This window comes from Zeus faber (genome assembly GCF_960531495.2).
Source record: "Zeus faber genome assembly, chromosome: 6".
Taxonomy (NCBI): domain Eukaryota; kingdom Metazoa; phylum Chordata; class Actinopteri; order Zeiformes; family Zeidae; genus Zeus; species Zeus faber.
The window spans coordinates 6,018,624-6,039,112 of NC_137201.1; the positions used below are offsets into that span (position 1 = coordinate 6,018,624).

General features: G+C 44.5%; 1 protein-coding gene across 2 annotated transcripts in view; it reads right to left on the minus strand.

The window, feature by feature from the left end:
- Nucleotides 1–1,196: 1,196 nt before the first annotated feature.
- LOC307231436 (spondin-1-like) overlaps nt 1,197–20,489 on the minus strand; it is a gene marked incomplete at both ends in the record, with an annotated part of 100,411 nt that continues 81,118 nt past the window's right edge. Inside the window, 8 exons of one of the 2 annotated variants that reach the window (XM_080002139.1) lie at nt 1,197–1,363; nt 2,169–2,387; nt 3,516–3,674; nt 5,710–5,877; nt 6,479–6,649; nt 15,120–15,302; nt 17,788–17,863; nt 18,459–18,599. In XM_080002139.1, the coding sequence (XP_079858265.1) occupies nt 1,197–1,363; nt 2,169–2,387; nt 3,516–3,674; nt 5,710–5,877; nt 6,479–6,649; nt 15,120–15,302; nt 17,788–17,863; nt 18,459–18,599 (1,284 nt within the window). Of the gene's footprint in view, nt 1,364–2,129; nt 2,388–3,515; nt 3,675–5,709; nt 5,878–6,478; nt 6,650–15,119; nt 15,303–17,787; nt 17,864–18,458; nt 18,600–20,489 lie in introns of both variants that reach the window. The other variant, XM_080002138.1, reaches the window with a different exon arrangement.

Below are 20,489 nucleotides of genomic sequence, written 5' to 3' on the forward strand. Positions count from 1 at the left end.
CAACTATCCCATTCAGAGCATATATTGGGAAATAGTTCGTTTTGGTCTTATCTTAGCACACGGACACAGTCCAAATCAAGTTTTTGATTGATGAGTAAGTGGTCCCATCTTTTTTTTTTTTTTTTAAACACATTTTAGTGAATGAAATTAACCGATTGTAAGTGCTTGTTTGGATTAAAGAAATATGCAAATAGAATTTGCAGAGTTACAATATTTTTTTAAACAGACAATTCATCTAGGATGAAGATTTACAGCCACAATACATTTCGATCAATTTAAACAGGGCAGGGGACACATCTCAATTCTGTTAATTATGCTTTCAGTTGAAAAACATCTTTAATTTCCACTGATTGATTTTGGGTTGATTTTGTGTCTTAAAAGTGGAAAAGTTCTGACCAGTAGTGGTGAGCTAAGGGAATATTTTTATGTTATTTTATGTTTGAGTCAATAATACTATTTCACAACATCAATGTGTGATCAAACTAACAAAATCATAGCAATATATATAATATTTTTTATGACCCCAAACTTTTATTGATTAAAAATGTACCCAGTCTATTGGAAGGCATTCACAAGTCACAAAACTAATTTGAGGGGGAAGCCAGGTGGCACGAATAGGCATAGCATGATGGTTATATATAAAAAAAATTGAAGCCAAAATCCTTCGATCATTGGCATCATCTTTCCCACTAAATGCAAATTGAAACTCGGTGTGACCGAAGTTTTCGTTTCTTCTTTTTCGCACACAAGACGGTCAACGTTACATAGGTGGAATTTAAAGGCATCGCAGATTGTTCCAGAATCGACGGGTTTGTTTCATCACACTATTGGTCCCTCGGTTGAAAAAGTAACTAATTGTAAACGCATGCGAGTCCTCAGGGACGAAAAGGCTGGAGAATCCCTGGTCTACCTCCCTGGTCTACTCCACCTCTAACCAATCTTCCCGCCTTTCGTGTGGTGTTTTGTGCATCCTCTACTCCCCCCTTTTTCTACTTTTCCACTCTGAGTTTCCTCGGCCATGTTCCCCTTAAAAACTGCTGTCCGGTTGACTGGTTGTGTCACATTTTGTCTGCCCGCAGTACACGCCCTCATCTTCATTGTACAAAAACAATGTATTTTGACAACTCTATTCATAATCACATGTATAATGTACTGTATAACCCCACCCACCCCCCTCCCAGGCTCAGTAGTGCCCCCTAGCAGGGGTGTACGTTACAGGCACGGATCTCCTTCCGGTCCTTGCAGCTGGCCATCAGAGCACTCTTGGCTCTTTTCCTGGCCAGCATAAATCGCTCCTGGATCCCCCCGCCGCAAGGTTTGGTACAGCCCGACCAGCTGGTCCACGGCTGCATCCTGCAACCTGCTGGGACAAACCATGACTAGACATAAGTATTATGAGATTGAAGAAAAAATATATGATAGAAACATTGGTGTGCGGAGAAATTAAGATTCTCAAATCCACCTACTCATTGACTAAACTACTTTGAATTCCTGTGCAATATAGGGTAATAACACTATAATAACACTGTAATAATCTAGACTACCAATCCAGTATTAAACATCCAAACTGTATATTCATATATATTATATAGTATAGTACAGAAATATTCATATTTATACCCAGCCAATAGTAATTTAGCCTGTCTCATAGCCTTTTTTGTCATTTATCTACTGCACTGTTGTAAATTCTGTATACACTATATATTTTTTTTACCATTACTATGCTGTAATATGACAAATTCCTTGTATATGAAAATGTATTTGGCCCAATTGTGATAACTGATATATGATTTAACAACAGCAGGCTCTAGTGGTCTAAGAGGTGAGTGCACCCTTGAATATAAATAGCTTGCTTAAAAAAATACTTTTTTTCTTGTTTATTGTTGTTTATGATGTGCCTGGATATATATGTTTTTTTTTACATATTTGAGTATATATTTTTTCTATGAATTTACAATTTTCCTGTTTTTATATTATATATTTGAATTATATTATAAAATATAAACAACGGCCAAATGGCCTTTAAAAAGGTTCTGGCCCCATCTTACGTTTTTTAAAACTGGCCGCTTTGAATTTGTAATTCAATAGCTTTGCCCTGCTACACATTACAACTGTTTTTCTCCACCAACCTGGCTGTGCCTCTACAGCGGCGTCTCTCCCATGTTTACCCCTTCGTCGTCTCTTCCCCCCTCCTCCTCCTCTCTCCTCCTTTGTTTTTGTCCGGCACTTCCTGGTCTTGCATTTCTTCCTCTGCACTGTCTCGGGGCAGGGGCTGCCGCCGAAATGCGGCTCCAGCTTGACCATGCGGGTGCGAATGGCGTGGCCCTTACCGCAGGACTTGTTGCACTCCGACCACTCCGTCCACTCGGACACCATGCAGTCCGCGGCTGGAAGAGAGGAACGTGAAGAGAGGCGGTGAGAGGAGAGAGAGAAAAATGAGTGAAAGGGAGGTGGGCGGGTGGGTGACAATGGGACGGCCGGACGAAGGGAGTGAGACTCTTGAACACCAAACACGTTCCAGCACAGATGAATTTCACAGTATGAAAAGGAAAACACAGTGAGAAGCGTCAGCAGAGCAGTGAGTTCCTCAATAGTAAAGTCTTCAGCGAGGTCGTGCTATGAACGGTTCTAAATGATGGTAATCCTTTAAGGTCAATGGATCATTATTTCATTTATGTGAATGTAAAGTTGGGGGATGGTAGCTCAGGAGGTAGAGCTGGTCGCCTAGTAATCTAAACATTGCTGGTTTGATCCCAGGCTCCTCCTGCTAGCATGCTGTAGTGTCCTTGAGCAAGACACTTAACCCCTAATTGCTCCTGATGGCTGCATCCATCGCTGTTTGAATAATTGTAAGTCGCTTTGGATAAAAGCCTCTGCTAAATGTAATGTAATAAAGTTACAGGAGTTCTCCGGTCCACTCAAGGCAATTAGAACACTTATCAAAGACAAAATATGAGTTGCAATATGACGATGTCAAAAAAAATCACAGTGTTCGGCTATTGGGGTGACAATAGTTTTAGTGGAAGTACATTTCAGTATAATTTATCAGTTTTTGCACCTGGGAAGGTTTCACTGGATGTGAAAAAACCCAGCATAAACGGTGCAGTTTGTTCTTTCCAGGAACTGGGGATGAACGGAGGGCTGAAGTCAACATGTCTAGTTTCATAGACTGCCCTGTGCGATGTCTTCTCTCTTGGTCTACAAAGTTTCTAAAATGACGCCAACGATTCTTACCGCATGTGCAGACAAGCCCACTGAGTTTCGACGTCATTCTACGAAGCAGCTACATGACTGCATGAATCAACACGAAAGTGATTTCAAGATATTCTTTTAACAATTTATCTTTTATATACGATCAACCTCTATCGAGCTCTTCCTATTCCCCCCTCAGCGACAGTTTAGTCGAATCTCATTATAGCCAGAGGCTGACCATATGAGTTCCCTTAAAGCCCCTGCAGTCCCTTAAAACTTAAAGCCTCCCCCAGAAAGCATACGGCTTGATGTGGGTGACTTACGGCATTCAGGCAGCATGCACTTCTCTGTCTGCTCCAGCTCCTCTGTGCATTGGGCTGGATCCGATTTCAGCATCCTCTGGCGCGTCCGGATGCCCCGACCGCATGACACGCTGCACTCGCTCCAGGCCGACCACGGAGACAGCATGCACGGTATGCTTTCTGCAAACACGCACAGGATTACAACACGCGATTATGCTCCCCAACACCTGCCTAATAGGTGTATTCGCAGCAATACGGCAAGCAAATGAACCGGAATGGGAAGTTTAACTGTGGTGTCATCAAATGGTGTGACATTTGGACCGGTTGCACTCAAGATTTGTTCGGCAACCTGGGGACTTGGACACAATGCAACACACAAACGCAAAACAGTATAGTTTGTATGTGTGTATGTGTTTGTTGGCCTCTTGTTCTCAATGTGTCTTTTTGTTTGAAAAGTTCTGTTGCTTTATCTTGAATGACATGGTTGCAATATAAGTAATTTATTAAGAAATATTTTTGATTACAAAGTAAATACCCATGCTCATGTGAATAACTTGATCTTACACTTAGAATTAATGATTAGAGTTCATTAGAGTCACTTATTACAACGCTCTGTAGCATACTCCGTTCTAGTTGGTCGACAGCTTCAATCTGTGGTGCGTTATTTCTGAATAATGACCGCTGATCTGTTAATAACAACCACTTTCCCGCCTTGTTTAATGTCACTGTTGCTGTAAAATGTAATGTAAAATGCAGTGAAATGCATTTTGTTACCTCGGTACTTGTACTCTGTGCAATGACAAATAGTTGAACATAATCAATAGTGTTGCTAATGCCAGATAGTGGTGCCATCTTGTGAAGTAGACATAGAAACTACAATGGAAGACTTGAGATGAGTAAAAATCGGCAATGTCGCATTCAGTGTCTCATTTAATAATAAATACAAATGTCAAATCTAAGTTTAATAACGGTGAAAAGTCATATTTAAGGCATAAAACATTTTGTTGGGCCACCAGATCACTTTGTTGTTACAGTGTTGGCTACGTTGCTGTGGACTATGAATCTGAGGGAAGGCTCTTAAACTAGGCCTACTAGTTCTAAAATTATTGAAAATTGATATTCCATGTCAATTTATTTATTTAGCAGAACAATGTGCAGCCAGCATCTCATTATCACAAACTACTGTCTGGCTGCATATTATCCCTTACATATCGTGTATATATTTTTTACAACCGAATCTCATGCTTTTTCATGCTCATAGTCATGAAAATTAATCTATTGAATTGTGTCCTGGAGCACCATGGTCTGACTTTTTTTTTGTTCAACATAACACAATTTATACCAATTTATTTGAATAGGGAGATTTTTTTGTTCTACACAAACCAAAATTTCAACCATTTAATTTGAATTGTAAGATTTTCTTTGACTTTAGAAGGGCGGGGGGGGGGCATAGGGAAGTGGGGGTGGGTGATGCAGACACGTACACTTAAACTAAACTGACGAAAGTACACCACTGTGGGGGGCATGGATATATTCAAATTGAAAATGCATGTTTTTAAATATTGTTATATCACAAAATAAAAGCAGGATACTGGTTTACCTTTTACTCTCTTGAATGCTCCTGTAGAAGCCACAAGTCCATACGTAAAACATGTTTTATTTGCTATGTCTGAGAGACTACACTACTCATAATCCTAGGTGTACCAGTGACGTCTCTGAATGGTGGAGCTTGCTGTTACCATGGAAATGTTTACCGCACTGATGGGTACACAGGCGAGCAAACACTATATATATATATTATATACAGTTAAATTGTATCTATGAATGAAATTCATACTGAAGGTATGACCCTATATCCCTATTCTTACACAACCTTGAATTTAATAGACCAATCAATAGAGAAAAAGCAAAACCAGTATCCCGCTTTTATTTTGTGATAGAATGAATGAAGACAGATTGAATTTTGCTTTGTGTAAGAAGAAAAAAGTCAGACAATAGTGCTCCGTGACACGATTCCACAGATGAATTTTTGTGACTATGAGCACAAAAAAGCGTGAGACCGTGTTGTTTTTCTAATGTACAAATTATGTTATTTATGTATTTTTCAGCTAAGTCAGCTGGAGACTGTTTCATAACCAAAAAAAAGAAACTAACTTTAATTAGAGTGGAGCTCTCATAGTAATGAAAGCCACTCTGCGGTTTGTCCACCACTCACGGCAGTCCGGCATCATGCACTTCTCCAGTTCTGCAACCTCGGCCTTGCACATGGATCCGTCTAGTGGAGGCATCTTAACCATGCGCTCATGCCTCTTCATGCCCACGCCGCAAGTGACGCTGCACGGGTCCCATTCCCCCCACTCCGTCACCACGCAGTTGCTGGGAGCTGGCGGAAAGATTGAAAGAAGCAAACAATTAAAAAAACAATTGGCAATTTAGAAAAAAAAAAACCTTTCTGTTAAAGCTAGTGAAAGGTCACGTAACTACCCTTTGCAAGGGTCAAGATGTTAATTGCAAGCCTGCGATGGAGAGATGACTTTGGCACTACTGATACTGAACCTGAATCCTTAACTTTGCCAATCTGTTATTTTATCGACCAGTATAGGCATAGCTCGTTAGTTTGGGCTCATAAGAACATGATGATTGACATGAAATCCATTTTCTCCTATAGGGACTGCTCACATGCTACTATGAGTCAATAAAAGGCATACCATTTACTGTTTGATGACTTTTGATATCAGCTTTTTTATTTGTATTGGGGATCTTCTCTAATACCTTTGCACTGCCGGCGTTTTTAATTAATTCAAAATGAAGTTTTGCAATATGCGTAAAAAGATAATATAAATGTCCACTGTAAATAAATACTAAATAGTCATATAGCCGCTCCACTTCCTTTCAGCACCTTTTAGCATAGCAGAGGTAGACACCCATGCCGCCCGGTTAAAGTGAACTGAGCTTTAATCTGCCTGAATGCCCCGGGGACTCACAGCACTCCTCGTTGACCACACACTTCTCAGTATCCTCGGTGTGGAGCTGGCAGACTGAGCCGTCCTCCGGGTACTGCTTGACGTAGCGCTCCCTTGACCGCATGCCCATTCCACAGGACACGCTGCATGAGGACCAGCTTATCCACTCCGACATCATGCAGGTTGATGGCTCTGAAGCACGAAAACAAGAGGGATGGGGATAGAATAGATTTGATTAATAGACAGAAGGACAGGAACTGTAGGTCTCTACACCTGCACTTTACTGCCGGGACTTTGTCTCTTGGGAATATTTTCATGTGACTCTTTGGTGTTTTCTTTCTTAATGGAACAACACAAGATTGTAATGAAAGTTAAGAGTTATTTATTATGTGACAAAACAAAGCGGGACAATTGAGAATCGTATATAAATCCCAACACTTGCAATATTTGTCTCTGTGAGGGAGCAAGAGACATTTGTTCAAAACAATCCAGGTGCTCAGCCACATGTGAACATTAATTCCAGATCATCGGCCCCTGAAGACTTCTGTGTTGGCCTACATTGGAGTATATCTTTACTTGTATTTACCTATCCTTAGCTGCCACACAAAAGTGGTGTAAAAATGCTTCCTGGTAAAAACAACTTGTAATTACACTGCACTTGTCAGAAGCAGGACTACAAAGTGCTTTGCAGCTAAAACATGTAAAATAGGATAAAAGAACCAGATGTGAAATCCTGCAAATGAAAAGAAATCAGGATAAAAAACAAAAAATTTAATGTATTATATAAAGTAAAACTTAATATTTTCCAAAAATATATAATTCAGCAATAAAAAAATGTGAAAAAGTAGGTCCCCAAAGTTTGCTTGTATATTTAAGATTATTTCCAAAGGCATTTTAACGTTGCTTGTAGGGTACAAGACAACAACACACCAGCACGTAACTTTTAAGCGATTCATAAATTCTAAAAAAAGCCCAACAACGCTGGGACAGCAGGCCTGAAAGATTTACGAGCGTCTCGGTATGGATCTTTCCTTTCTTTTTAATCTTTTTCTCTCTCTCCCCACTCCCCCCATTACTTACCACAAATGAAACACATTAGTGCTAACAAACTGTAGCCTAATAAAGCAAAACTAAGTGAATCATCAATACAAGTTCCAGCTACCTGCACACCAGGGGAGGACAGAGTGCTCCTCAGTGAATATCAATCAGCCTCCATATCGGTCTGACCCCCCGCCACCCAAAGGGCGATTATCAATCTCCCGCAATGTGCGCTAACCAAGCACTAAGCGAAAACAAAAGAGATGAGCTGTAGAACAAAACAAGCTATCTGTGTTTCTGTCTGATAATCAATAAGGAGAGCGGCGGAGTGATTGATGGGGGGAGAGAGAGAGAGAAATTGAGAACCTTTATTATCTGGCAACCCATCCAGTCAACTTTAGTTCACAACATTTTATATACAGTAAACATAAAAAAAAGGAAACCAAACGATATACAAACATCAAGTTATCAAACATTCAACCAAAAAATAAAAGGAGATCAAGAGAGAGAGAGAGAGTTTTGAAAGAAGTTTGATTATTTGACAACCCATCCAGTCAACCTAAATTCACAACATTTTATATACATTTAACATTGTTGGAGTCTCTACCCACATGCAGGGGGTTAGGGAGGGAGACGGAGTTGTTCGGGCAGTGGAGCACCGACATGGCGAGGATTTTATTTATACAGAAAGTACAATGTCTCGCTTGCAACACAAAAATAAAGGGAATGAACAGAGTTAGTTTTTTGTGGTCGTGCTCCGGACCGCAGGCATTTCCGCGTCATGCGCCTCACCATCTCCACTGAAAGACAGAACAACATATATGAAAACTCTCCCAGCCAGGTCCGACCAATCGCAAAGCGCTAAGGAGGCTGATTAGACAGACCCAGTAAAGCCGCGCTGTCACGGAGCCAAGCCAGACCTGTCCCTGGCAGATGTGGCTTAACCACACCCCCTCGGCTGCCACATACCCCCACCACCTTACTTAGGCTGGGGAGCTGTCCGAGAAGTCGTCCTGCCGCCAGCCTACTCCCCCCCCCCCGCGCCCCCGAGTGGGAGTGGACATCAGCCACCACCATCTGCGCCCCCAGACTATGGAACACCTTGAACTTAAAGGAGTGAAGAGCCAGGTACCAATGAGTGATCTGCGAGTTGGTATCCTTCATGCAGTGGAGCCACTGCAGCAGAGCGTGGTCCGAACAGAAGGTGAAATGGCGCCCCAGGAGGTTAAACCGGAGGGCACCGACCGCCCACTTGATGGCCACCCACTGACCGTCCATTTGATGGTGCTGTACTTGGACTCCCGCTCTGAGAGCTTCTGGCTGATGTACAGCACCGGTCGGTCACGCCCGCTACCTGTTGGAACAACACTGCCCCCAGCCCTGTCAGACAAGTCAGTCTGCAAGCAGAAAGGGAGAGAGAGGTTAGGTGTGCCCAGCACTGGCTTCCCACAGAGAGTTGATTTTACCTTCTCAAACTCCTGCTGGCACACCTCCGTCCACTGGAGTGTATCTGGCGTACCATTTCGAGTTGAATCAGATAAAGGGCTGGTGAGTGCTGAAAAGTCGGCTACAAACCTTCTTTAGTAACCTGCAAGCCTTAAGAACTACTTTACCTCCTTCTTGGTCTTGGGTCTCGGACCGTTTGCGACCACCGCCCTTTTATCTATCTGGGGCCGGACCAGTCCTCCACCCAAGTGGTACCCAGATACCGTACCTCCCTCCACCCGACAGGACACTTCAGAAGGTTGGTAGTACTCGAGGGACTCGAGTCTGCCCCCACATGCTGCATGTGTCGCTCCCAGGTTTTACTGTGTGCCCAGAACAACCCATATGGAAGCGTCATAAATTGGTACTACCCCTGCGAAGTGGAGATTTCTCCATGGACTGGTTAAATCCACTGTCGTAAAAAACAGAGCCATGCCTAACTGGTCAAGGAGTTCGTCGACCCGAGGCATGGAATACGCATCAAACTTCGACACCGCGTTGACCTTTCGGTAGTCTACACAGAGGCGGACCGCCCATCTGGCTTACCTACCAGCACAATGGGACTACACCAGTTGCTTGTAGACTCCTCTATCACCCCATGTCCAGCATGGCCTTCAATTCTGCCTGCACGACTTTGCATTTATGTTTGGGCAGGCGATACGGCAGGGAGCGTAGTTTCACCCCAGGGGTCATCTCCACAAGGTGGTGTATGAGGGATTTTAGGCCCGGCAGTGGGGAGAAGACATCAGAAAACTGGCGTTGTAACACAGCCACATCCGTGCTCTGGCCCGGTGAGAGATGGTTACAGGAAAGGGTCGGGGTGGAATCGGTCGTTTTTGGAAACTCTGGCCCCAACTTGTCACTGTCGTGGAACAGACACACAGACTCTGCCACCTTCCCCTACTTGAGGAGGTTCAGATGATAGATCTGCATCACCCCGGCCCTGTCTGACCATGACCTGACATCATAATCCATGTCCCCAACCCGCCGTGTGACCACGAAGGGCCCTTGCCACTTGGCGACTAATTTAGAGCTAGACGTAGGGAGTAACACCCTGTCTCCCGGTGCAAATGAGTCGGTTCGACTCATTTGCATCTGCAAAGAACGACAGTGCTGCTTTTATTATAAGCAGTGCTGCCATTCCTTGGCCTGGAGCAAATTCTCCCGTGAATGCTGTCCCAGCGCATGTAGCTTTACTCTCAGGTCAATAACATACTGTATTTTGTTCTTACCGGTGCTAGGACTCCTCCTCCATGTTTTTTCTTTAATTAGGTCTAGCACGCCCTGGGGTCTCCTGCTGAAAAGCATCTCAAAGGGAGAAAAACCTCCCACACCGCAAACAACAAGAGGGTACAACCACTTGTCCCAATTACAGCTATCGTCGTGAACGAACTTCAATCATGTTTTTCAGCATTTTTTAAAGCAGTCCACGGTAAACACTGGTCCAAATTGAGCTGACGCCCAATAACTCGTAAAGTTCCTGAAGTGTACGTGACATAAAGGAAGTGCCCTTGTCAGTCAGGATTCATTTGGAATCCTGACTCGGGAGATGACCTGAAACAGCGCCTGAACCACACTTTTGTCTCTAATACTGCGCACGGGCACTGCTTCAGGGTACTGGGCTGCATAATCCACTAGGACGAGCACAAAATTATACCCTCGAGCACTGCGGTCTAACGGCCCAATGAGGTCCATACTGAGTCTTCTGAACGGTGCCATGACTAGGGGGAGCAGCCTCAACGGCATGGATGGTGTAGCTGGAGGGTTGACTAATTGGCACGCGGTGGGCCATTATCCGCTGCTGAGTTTTATCGTGTCCGAGGTGCCCGGCCTTGGGTTATGGTGAGCCGCCTGGAAGAGCATTTCCCCACGGCTTTTTGGCACAAACAACTGGGTTATTTCCTCTCCTGACTGAGTGTCACGGCTCACTCGATATAACCTGTCCCTAATCAGTGAAAAATATGGGTGAGTGAGCGCGGCGTCTGGGCGCATAAATACGCCATCCTCAAAGGCCCTGCAAATGGTATCGTCTTGCGACTGCTCCAGCGGAAAATCATCCGTGGAGGAGACCACTGGGATCGGGAAGACCCCAGTATGGATTCCTCCGCTCCTGACACCACAGCACCCACTAACGACACCTCAGCGTCACCACGCAACACTCACATCTCCCTACTAACCGTGAGCGCACACCCCCAGCCTCCGTCATTAAAGTGTCAAACTAACTGCAGCCTTCACCTTATACTATTTTCCCTGGTAACTTTCAAGCCTTACCACCAGATACGTGTGAATATCCCCATGCACACACTGAATCTCCAGCCGTGATGCTTCCAACAGAGCCCCGGGTAAAACCAGGCGTTACTGGACCATCGTCTGAGAACAGCCAGAGTCCAGCAAAGGCTGATGACTACCCTTGTCTAATCTTACCGGTACGTTGTAGGTCCCTCCTCGACTGAGGGAGGGGGCCAGCGGACCAGCGACCTGAACCTGTCCAACCTCCATCATGGGGCAATCCGAACGTGGTCGGGTGATCTGCAGCTCCAGCACTCCTCCCCAGGCGTTTGAGCAGCTGTCTTTGGGTCCTGCGGTACCAAGGAGTGAGGCGGTCGTCCTGGTCGGCCCCCTCCAGGTCATCGGGCAGGGCAGGGCTGGGGTCCCGGTGACTCGCGTGAGGGTCCTGGGGGCAGACACAGCGGGCCTCTGGAGGTCCTCCCATGGGGCACCGGGACGGGCTAGGGGCCAATCCCCCCCCCCCCCCCCCCCCCGGAGGTCCTCCACCAGCGTGGGCTGGGGATCCCGCAAGTCCCACGTAGGTCCTGGGGGCGGCATTCTCCTCCAGGGCGCCAGGATGGGCTGGGGACGAGGCGAAGCCCATGTGTGTCCTGGGACTGGACTCGGGGCTGGTCCTCTGGCTGGCTCCCTGTTGGTGGCAGCAGGCCAGCTATGCATCGCGGCGTGCCCACGCCACTCCTGATCCGGGTGGCGCTTATGCCTCCTGGAGACGCAGATGGTACAGTGGCGGCGCCTCCGGATGCCCGACTGTGGTGGGTCCGCTCCGTCTCTCCGGGGACACACGCTGGCGAGGACATACTCTAGCTGACAGCGAAGGAAGTCCCACTTGTCCTCCAGGTCTGCCAGGCGTTCCGCAGCCAGCGGATCGACTCCTGGGCGCCTTTCTTCTGGTACCCTGCCCCTCCTGTATCCTGTCGACTAAGCCACCCTTGGGAGTCGCTCCCACATGTACGGGTTTAGAAGAAGAAGAAGAAGAAGGAGAAGAATCTTTAATTATCACGCAACACACCACACTACAACACATGCACACACACACACACGCACATGCTTTGGATGGTGGCCGCTGAAATGAGGCCTCTGCATTTAACCCATCCTTCCTCCGGGGGGGGCAGCCAGGAGCAGTGGGCAGCATTCATCGACGCGCCCAGGGACCTGGTGACGAGTGTCCATCGCTGGTCAGACGATGATGTGTGCATGTTTTTGGTAGGGTCCTTACTGACGTTAGGTGGAGGAAGCCCCATGTGAGGGAGGGAGTGAGATGGAGTCGTTCCGGCAGCAGAGCGCCGACATGGCGAGGATTTTATCCATACGGAAAACACAAAGGCTCACTGGCAACACAGGAATATAAAATAAAGGGAATGAACAGAGTTTGGTTCTCCTGATCGTGCTCCGGACCGCAGGCATTTCCGCGTCATGCGCCTAACCATCTCCACTGAAAGTCAGAACAACGTACATGGAAACTCTCCCAGCCAGGTCCAACCAATCAGGTCTAAGGAGGCTGATTGGGCAGACCCGGTAAAGTTGCACTGTCAAGCAGCCAATCCAGCCCTGTCCCTAGCAGATATGGCTTAACCTCGCTCCCTCGTCTACCACAAATATAACAAAAAGGCCCAAACCAAACTATACACAAACATCAAGCATTCAAACAAACTAAAAGTAAGAGGGGGAGAGGGAGAGAGAGCGAGAGAGAGAGAGAATGACAAGGAAAGTGGCTTTTTTAAATTTCAAACTGACAGTGTTTTCTTTTTTTTTTTGGACAGGGCTGTTAGTGGTAGTGCAGGAGTGAAGGACACTGTGCTCAACTGATCATCACTGAACTGTCATTCATCCAGCCAAAAATGGAGGGAGGGAGAGAGAGAAAAAGAGAGAGGGAGAGAGAGTGGATATAACAGATTACACTATGTTTTGTTTAGGAGAGAAAGAGGTTAAAAGAAGAGTTGATGGCAATTTATTTGAAGTGCAGCCACCTTCAGCTTTCCTGCGAGGACATGTTAACAGCAGAAATCCGACTTGATGAGTCCCCCGGGAAGGCTATTCTGTCGGTCCCAAAAAGACAATCTCAACGATGGATTCACAAACTACACCGAGGTGAATGGACTGTTTTTCCCTTGGTTAAGACATGTAATTAAAAAGTGTGTGAGTGCAAATTAGTTGTAAAAGAAGAAAAAAAGATTTTTTTTTTAAGGGTGCACCAGCATGCACTTTCAGTCAACAGGAATTCTCTTGAACTGTTTTTTTTTTTCCCACATAATTAGACTGAAGTGTGAAAACAATCGAGGGAGCAATGACTTCTAAAACAATGTGAGCCTTCAGTTTATTCTATCATAAGTAAAGGTTGTACTAACATGGATTTTGAAGTTATCGCCACGTTAAGTAAAGTGAGTTCATTTTGGCAAAGTGGCCTCTGGTAGGGTTGAGGTTGGGAACAGAAATGTAAACTGTTACAGACTTTAATATGTAATTCGTAATATACATTTTTGGATATGTGCAACAAAATGACATCTTGATTACCTATACCCTGAGAAAGTAATCAGGATACCCTGAAATGCTTTAAAACTGGGTCTGCATGGATACTTCCTTTCAAAAATCGAATCGTATTTTCACACCAACACAAAACAACATGCAAAGCTTCAGATCTGACTATAGCACAGCAGGCACACTTTTCACTGCAATTTTCCCTTTAAAATATTAAAGGTTTGCCCCATTTTATAGGTAACTGATAGTCTACATTGAAGTAAGTAGACTTTTTTATATACTTCAATGGAGGCAAGTGAGTGACGAAGTGTTCACAATACGCACAGTGTTTTCCATTAAGGAAACGGAGTAGCACAGCGGAGACCACGCGCCGGCGATGGTGTGCCTCGGGATGCCCGTGATCTGCGCTGCGCATTGTGGGCACACAGAGGACAAGATCCTCATCAATATCCAACAGAATAACAGACACTCCACTACCTCGATGCCCATACACACTTAAAAAAATAAAAATAATAAAGCCTATGAAATGGGCACCATGGGGCAAAGTGGCAGGTGCTCTTACCCTCCCACGTGCAATACAATAATGAGCAGAAAAACGAAAATCCTCATTCTCCACACAGTGACCACAGAAACCTTTCGTAATAATGGGTGGCAGGATATGGACTACATGACCATATGGACTATATGGTCCAAGCTTAGTCATACTTACTATACTCAAATAATCCAGAATTACGTTGAGGCGAGGAACATTTACAGTCAAATGTTCTGTAAAACTTCCATATCACTTTCAACAAGCTGTTTCTGTTCGTCCCCCACACAAAAAAAACTTCCTGAACTCAATGGAAAATGCCTTGGCTTTACTCCCTTCACCACATCCATTAACGCCCTCTTTAACAGGAAAGGAATGTAATTGTGGAGGAAGTGCTCAAATCAACAAACACAAACATCCTTGAGGCCTTTTTTGTGTTTGTAAATTACTGCTATTAAGCAGACACGTAAAGCAGCGTGTTTACATTTCACCTGAGCAAGTTTAAATGAACTTACCTTTTGAAAACAACCATAAAGATTGAGCTATGTGTCTTGGAATGCAGGGTCATAGTGAGCTCAGAAAATGAGCCATGGTAACATAACTCAATGTGTGTAACGTATGTTGGTCTTTGTCTGACATTTTAAGTAGCCCATCTCTCCAGCGTCAGTAAGACAAAAGTGGAAATTGGTTTGCACAGTAAATTGTTCAAAAGCAATTTTTTTGGCAAAGGCTAACCACTTTTATTTTGAAGGAATTTACGATCTTTAATTTTGTGTTTTTGAAATATAAAAAAGGGAATTGAAAAAACTACATTTGTACATTTGTGTTTTGCCTGCGGCTGCTTACCCTCCAGGCTGCAGCCAGGGGCCATGCAGGGCTGGAAGTCTTGGGTGTGAGGGCATGGCACACTGAGGTCCAGCTGAGCCTTCAGCATCCTCTGCCTCATCCGACGGCCTTTGTCGCAGGTACCGCTGCTGCATGCTGACCAAGGAGACCAGCCCGAGTAGATGCACGTCTCTGGTGTGTCATCTGGAAGAGAGAATTTGAATTCTGAAGGTATTTTTTATGTATAACATTCACTATTAATCCCCGTGGGCATGTTTGTCCTCTGCATTTCACCCGTCCTGACCATTTAGGAGCAGTGGACAGCCACAGCACGGCATCCAGAGAACAACTCCAGATCTAGAGCCAGGAGTGTGATATTGACGAGCATGTGTTTTGGGGTTGGAGGAAAGCGATGTAAACATGGGGAGAGCATGCCAACTCCACAAGGAAAGGCCTCAGAACCTTCTTGCTAAGCACTGAGACATCATGCCACTGAAAAGTCACCACCTCCAGCCAATTTCACTTCCTGTTTTCTCACACATAAATGGACAATGGGGGTATGGTTAGTAATTCACTATTACGATTAAGCAGCAGCATGGCAACAAGTTAATTCTACAAGCATTAGATTACCTGTTCGCATGAATAATGGGGAGCAAAGTGGTGAATGAGTGACCACTCAAATGGATTGAGAGGGAAAATTTTTCTATATAGAAAACTATGACCTACTCAATAGACTTCCCCGAAAAAGGCTATAGTCACAAGGTGCTATTTCACCAGTAGATACCTATTTTGAACTTAAGGTGCGAAAATCAATCAAATGTGGATGGATGGTTATTGTATAGAATTGACAATGCAACAGGGATGGCCATCATAGGAAGATACACAAGATGAAGATACACAAAACAGTCAGAATTCAGATCAATGTAATTAATAAAAAAATATATATTTTCCAATTCTCAAGAGATAAAGACACTGAGGTGAACATAGCAGTTTGGGACGAAGGGAAGTGTAAATGTGTGTGTGAGAGAGAGACTAGTGCAACACAGTGATGGTGGATGCGATTACTGCATAGGAGGAGCAGACACCGTCTTTCCAGACTGACATCTGAGAACAGAGAGAGAGGTTGAGGGGTGGAAGGATATCGATGGAGGTAAAACAAGAGAGATGATTGACAAGGGAGAGCATGTTTGGTCTTAAAAAGTGGCAGATCAGATCCAAAGCGAGCCCAGTGGGGGGGGATGTCTGCTCATCTGAGGAGCAGACATCCCGGGCAGAGTGTTGGATGGACTGCACTCAGCCACCTCGTCCTCGTAGTACCTCTGGCAGAGAAAAGTGCATGTTCAGCCACTTTCTTCTGGTCAATGTCCTCCATCTCCTGATCCTTCGCCGGAGAAGTGGTTGTTGCGGGTGCAGCCGGTGCTGTGGGACCGGCGGCTAAGGAGCAGCGCCCCCACGGTCCAACGTCTGCTCTAACTGCTCACCCCCTGCCACCTACACTCTGTGTGGACAGGCGATTCTGATACAGTTTGCCCAACGCCTCCACACTCAAAACATTTAGCTTTCCCCCACACTGACATACACAATGTAATAAACCTCCCCTTGCTTTACTATGAAAGACACAACTAGTTCCTGGTCTGGAGAAATGAAAACCATGAAAACCTGTCTCCTCACTGACTGAGCATGCATCAGTTTCACGCTTTTGCGGCCCAGAGGCACGTTTTGGAACGGGTCGAGCTCCCTCTTCAGCGCATCATTCAGTATGAATGGAGGAACACAGGAGATGGTGACTGGTGGACGGGACGGCTAGCGGGGACATACACATCATTAAAAGTAACGACGTGCTCGATGAGCTGAGCCACAAAGCGTTCCTCTTTCAGAAACACCTCCACTTCTATGTTCATCCTGTATGCGAACGACAGATTTCCATGCCCAACCTGCTTCCCTGCAGCGAGCAGAACCTGCTTCACCGACATAGTCAGACACTCCATGTCGGAGTGGCGGGGCTGGCACACTCACTCACACACACACACACACACACACACACACACACACACACACACACACACACACACACACACACACACACACACACACACACACACACACACACACACACACACACACACACACACACACACACACACACACACACACACACAAAACAGTTATCTACTAAAAACAACAAATGTAGACGAACAATGATACGAAAACAGAAAAAAGAAATAAAGAGAACGTTTAAAGACCTTTTTAAAATCAACAAACACACTCGCTCACACACCCAACTCTAAGCATGCACGAGAGAGAGAGAGCGAGAGAGAGAGAGAGAGAGAGAGAGCGAGACAGCATAAGGATAAGACAACAACAGACCTCTTAAACCGACTTTCGCCATTCTCTGCCTTGTTTTGATCAGGTTATGATAGACTTGTGCTCCCTCTATTAGTCAACATTTAAACACTGTTACTTAAGACACACCCCAAAGCCTTACTCATTCACTCACAAACTGTAATCCAAATGTCTAAAATGTTAAATGTTTAGCAAACACACCAAAGACCCTGACAAACGGTCAACCAAACGTTATTACATTGTCCAATCTCTCACATTTAATCTGTCTGAATTGGCTTTTTCTCTGACAAGCCAAACCCCGACAAGAGTTTTTCTTTGTCTGTGTGTGTGTGCGCGTGTGCTATACCTTTCTCCTCCTCCTGTTGTCCAATGTCAGCTACAATGTCGTCCACCGTGTCTGGAACCATGTTACACTGTTCTCCCTGGGAAGGCAGGTGAACAAGGTTCACATACAGGCAGACACACAAAGAGAGTTAATCCAAAGAAGATTACACACACACACACACATACACACACACACACACACACACACACATACATATATATATATATATATATACAGTATATAAGATCATTACCTTAAAGTGGACCACCTCGGTTTCTTTTTTTAGCTGTCAATGTTGATGTATTTGGGTTATAAATTTGCTCCTCTATACGATGTATGCGTTCATTGATGGTGGCGGGGGTCCCGCTTTCCCGGCAAGAATACAAAAAAGTGAGTGGCGGCTGCAGTGAATTTTATAAAGCAGCATAGCTATTTGTCATCACTAAACTTTCTATATGGAATTCTGGGACTTGGATTGTAAATTTCCCCTAACACACACAATCTCATGAGTTACCACTTTAAAGTTGGATGTTAAGATGTCTACTATGGTTTTTAAAAGAGACACATACACACACACACACACACACACACACAGACACACACACACACACACACACACAGACACACACACACACACACACACACACACACACACACACACACACACACACACACACACACACACACACTACCTTTCGAGCAATACGTTCCACCACCACCCGGGCGACAGGCGTGATGGCACCGCCCTCTGGGTCATAGAATGGGCTCTGTGGGTGATCCAGACTCGTCAGAAGGCGGATCCTCTCCTGCGGGAGCATGGGCTTGTTGGGGGACTGAAATAGAGCAACATAACGCATAAGTAAGCAGCTAAAGCAATGGAATAATAATAATAATAAAAAAAAATAAAAAAATAGGTGAAAAATCCTTGCATTGTGGCTTTTGATGGCTGATGGCTCTCCAGCACTACATTGATGGATTTTCAAATTAGGTAATGGAGTGCCCTTCAAGTCGTGAATCCCATTCAGGAGAAATATGGACTAAAGTGCCGATTTAGTGGCTTGAAATTAATCTCTCACTCCAAAAGGGCTTCACAGCTACATTTTCTAGAGGGTTTTTTTGCTTTGGATACTGTAAACGTTCGCGTAAACCCGAGTGTCCCCGAATAGGAGATGCAGACATTTCAAGATATAATTGCCGAACGGTCCTGTGGTGGTAATGGAGGCTATTAGACTCTGTCACACTCTGTTCAATTTGTTTCGGGGGCCAAGATACTAATAAAAAAGACAGCGTTTCCGTTATATGGTAATTGCCGGTTTTCGACCGGGAAAATCTGTTGAAGTCCGACATATTTAAATCTCTTTGGTCATAATGTTCATTGAAAATAATTCTCGCCAAGCACAATTTGAATTAGTGCTTGGTGGATCATTTCGATAAAAAAAAGTCTGCAGATCCGGTCCCCGTCCCCTCCGTCATGGACAGGTTGCGCTTGTCAACACAGAAGACACGGAGTGGAGACGGGGCTGCAGCGCGTAGAACTAGAAGCAGAAAGACGATGTGTCGTTGCGTTTTTTGGATATTTAAGTTCCGACCCAAAATCAGACGGCAAATATTCATTGTGTAAAATATGTTGATGTGACGTCTCGTGAAGACGGACAACACTACAAACTTTATTTTTTATTTAGACCTACTCGCCATATTTATTTTGTTTTTGATTTGATAAAAATGTAATTTTGGTGAAATGTTAATTAAAGCAGATGCACTTGTTACTTATCGTTCACAAATGGAAATTATTTGATTTCAAGTAGTAATATTCGTAATTTTCGAATGCTGTTTAAGTGAGGAGTACCTGTAGTTGTTTTTAAAATGGCGTTTACTGATGGGACTTATTTTATTTTGAATATTCAATAAAAAATATATCTACATGCCTTGATTACGTCATTCTCTATATAGACTGTTTATCAATTGTTTTTAAGCTCGAGGATTTAAATGTATATTTAATACAACACGGACAATAAACCTCCTGAACTTGAACTTGAATACAGATAATATTTGACCGGAATTTCTCCCATTTGTCCAGGAAATTGAAATCTTTCAGGACACGTTGACCGGCACCAATTTTTTAGAACAGAAACTAGAGCACTCGACAAAGAAACAATCCAGTTGTTGAATCTTCACTCATATTAGATCTACAAGGCCTAATTTATAAGTTTGTTCTGATTTTGACCGCAGTGTCTGGAGCAGCGTGAAGTTTAGGGCACGGGGTATACAGCCGGGCTTGGGGCTTTTGTTTCATTCAATTACGGAAAAGTCGGAAAATAAATAAAATAGATACATCTACAGTTTTGTTTGGAGAAACGTGGAGCAGATTGCACGCCGCAGCCTACAGTACAGCCAACCTACCGTCGGCACACACACAGAAAGAAACTCACAGCAGAATTCATCTTTAAATACTTACATTTCCATCGCCTGCAGTTTTGTCATGGACAGTTGCTATTAATTCCTCTTTCGTTTAAAAGATTTGTGCTGGTCTCTGCGGCCAACAACAGAGCACTTCCTATGCTTAGCGATTAGCTTCAATGGCAGCGGATCCAGTCGCGCTCCAGCCGTGGGTTTAGTTACTCAGATTGGGGGGCGGTTCTAATACTACTGAAGTGATGTATATTAAATGATGTATATTATGGCAGCAAAGATGAACGGCTTGTTTCATCTCATGATTTCTGAAA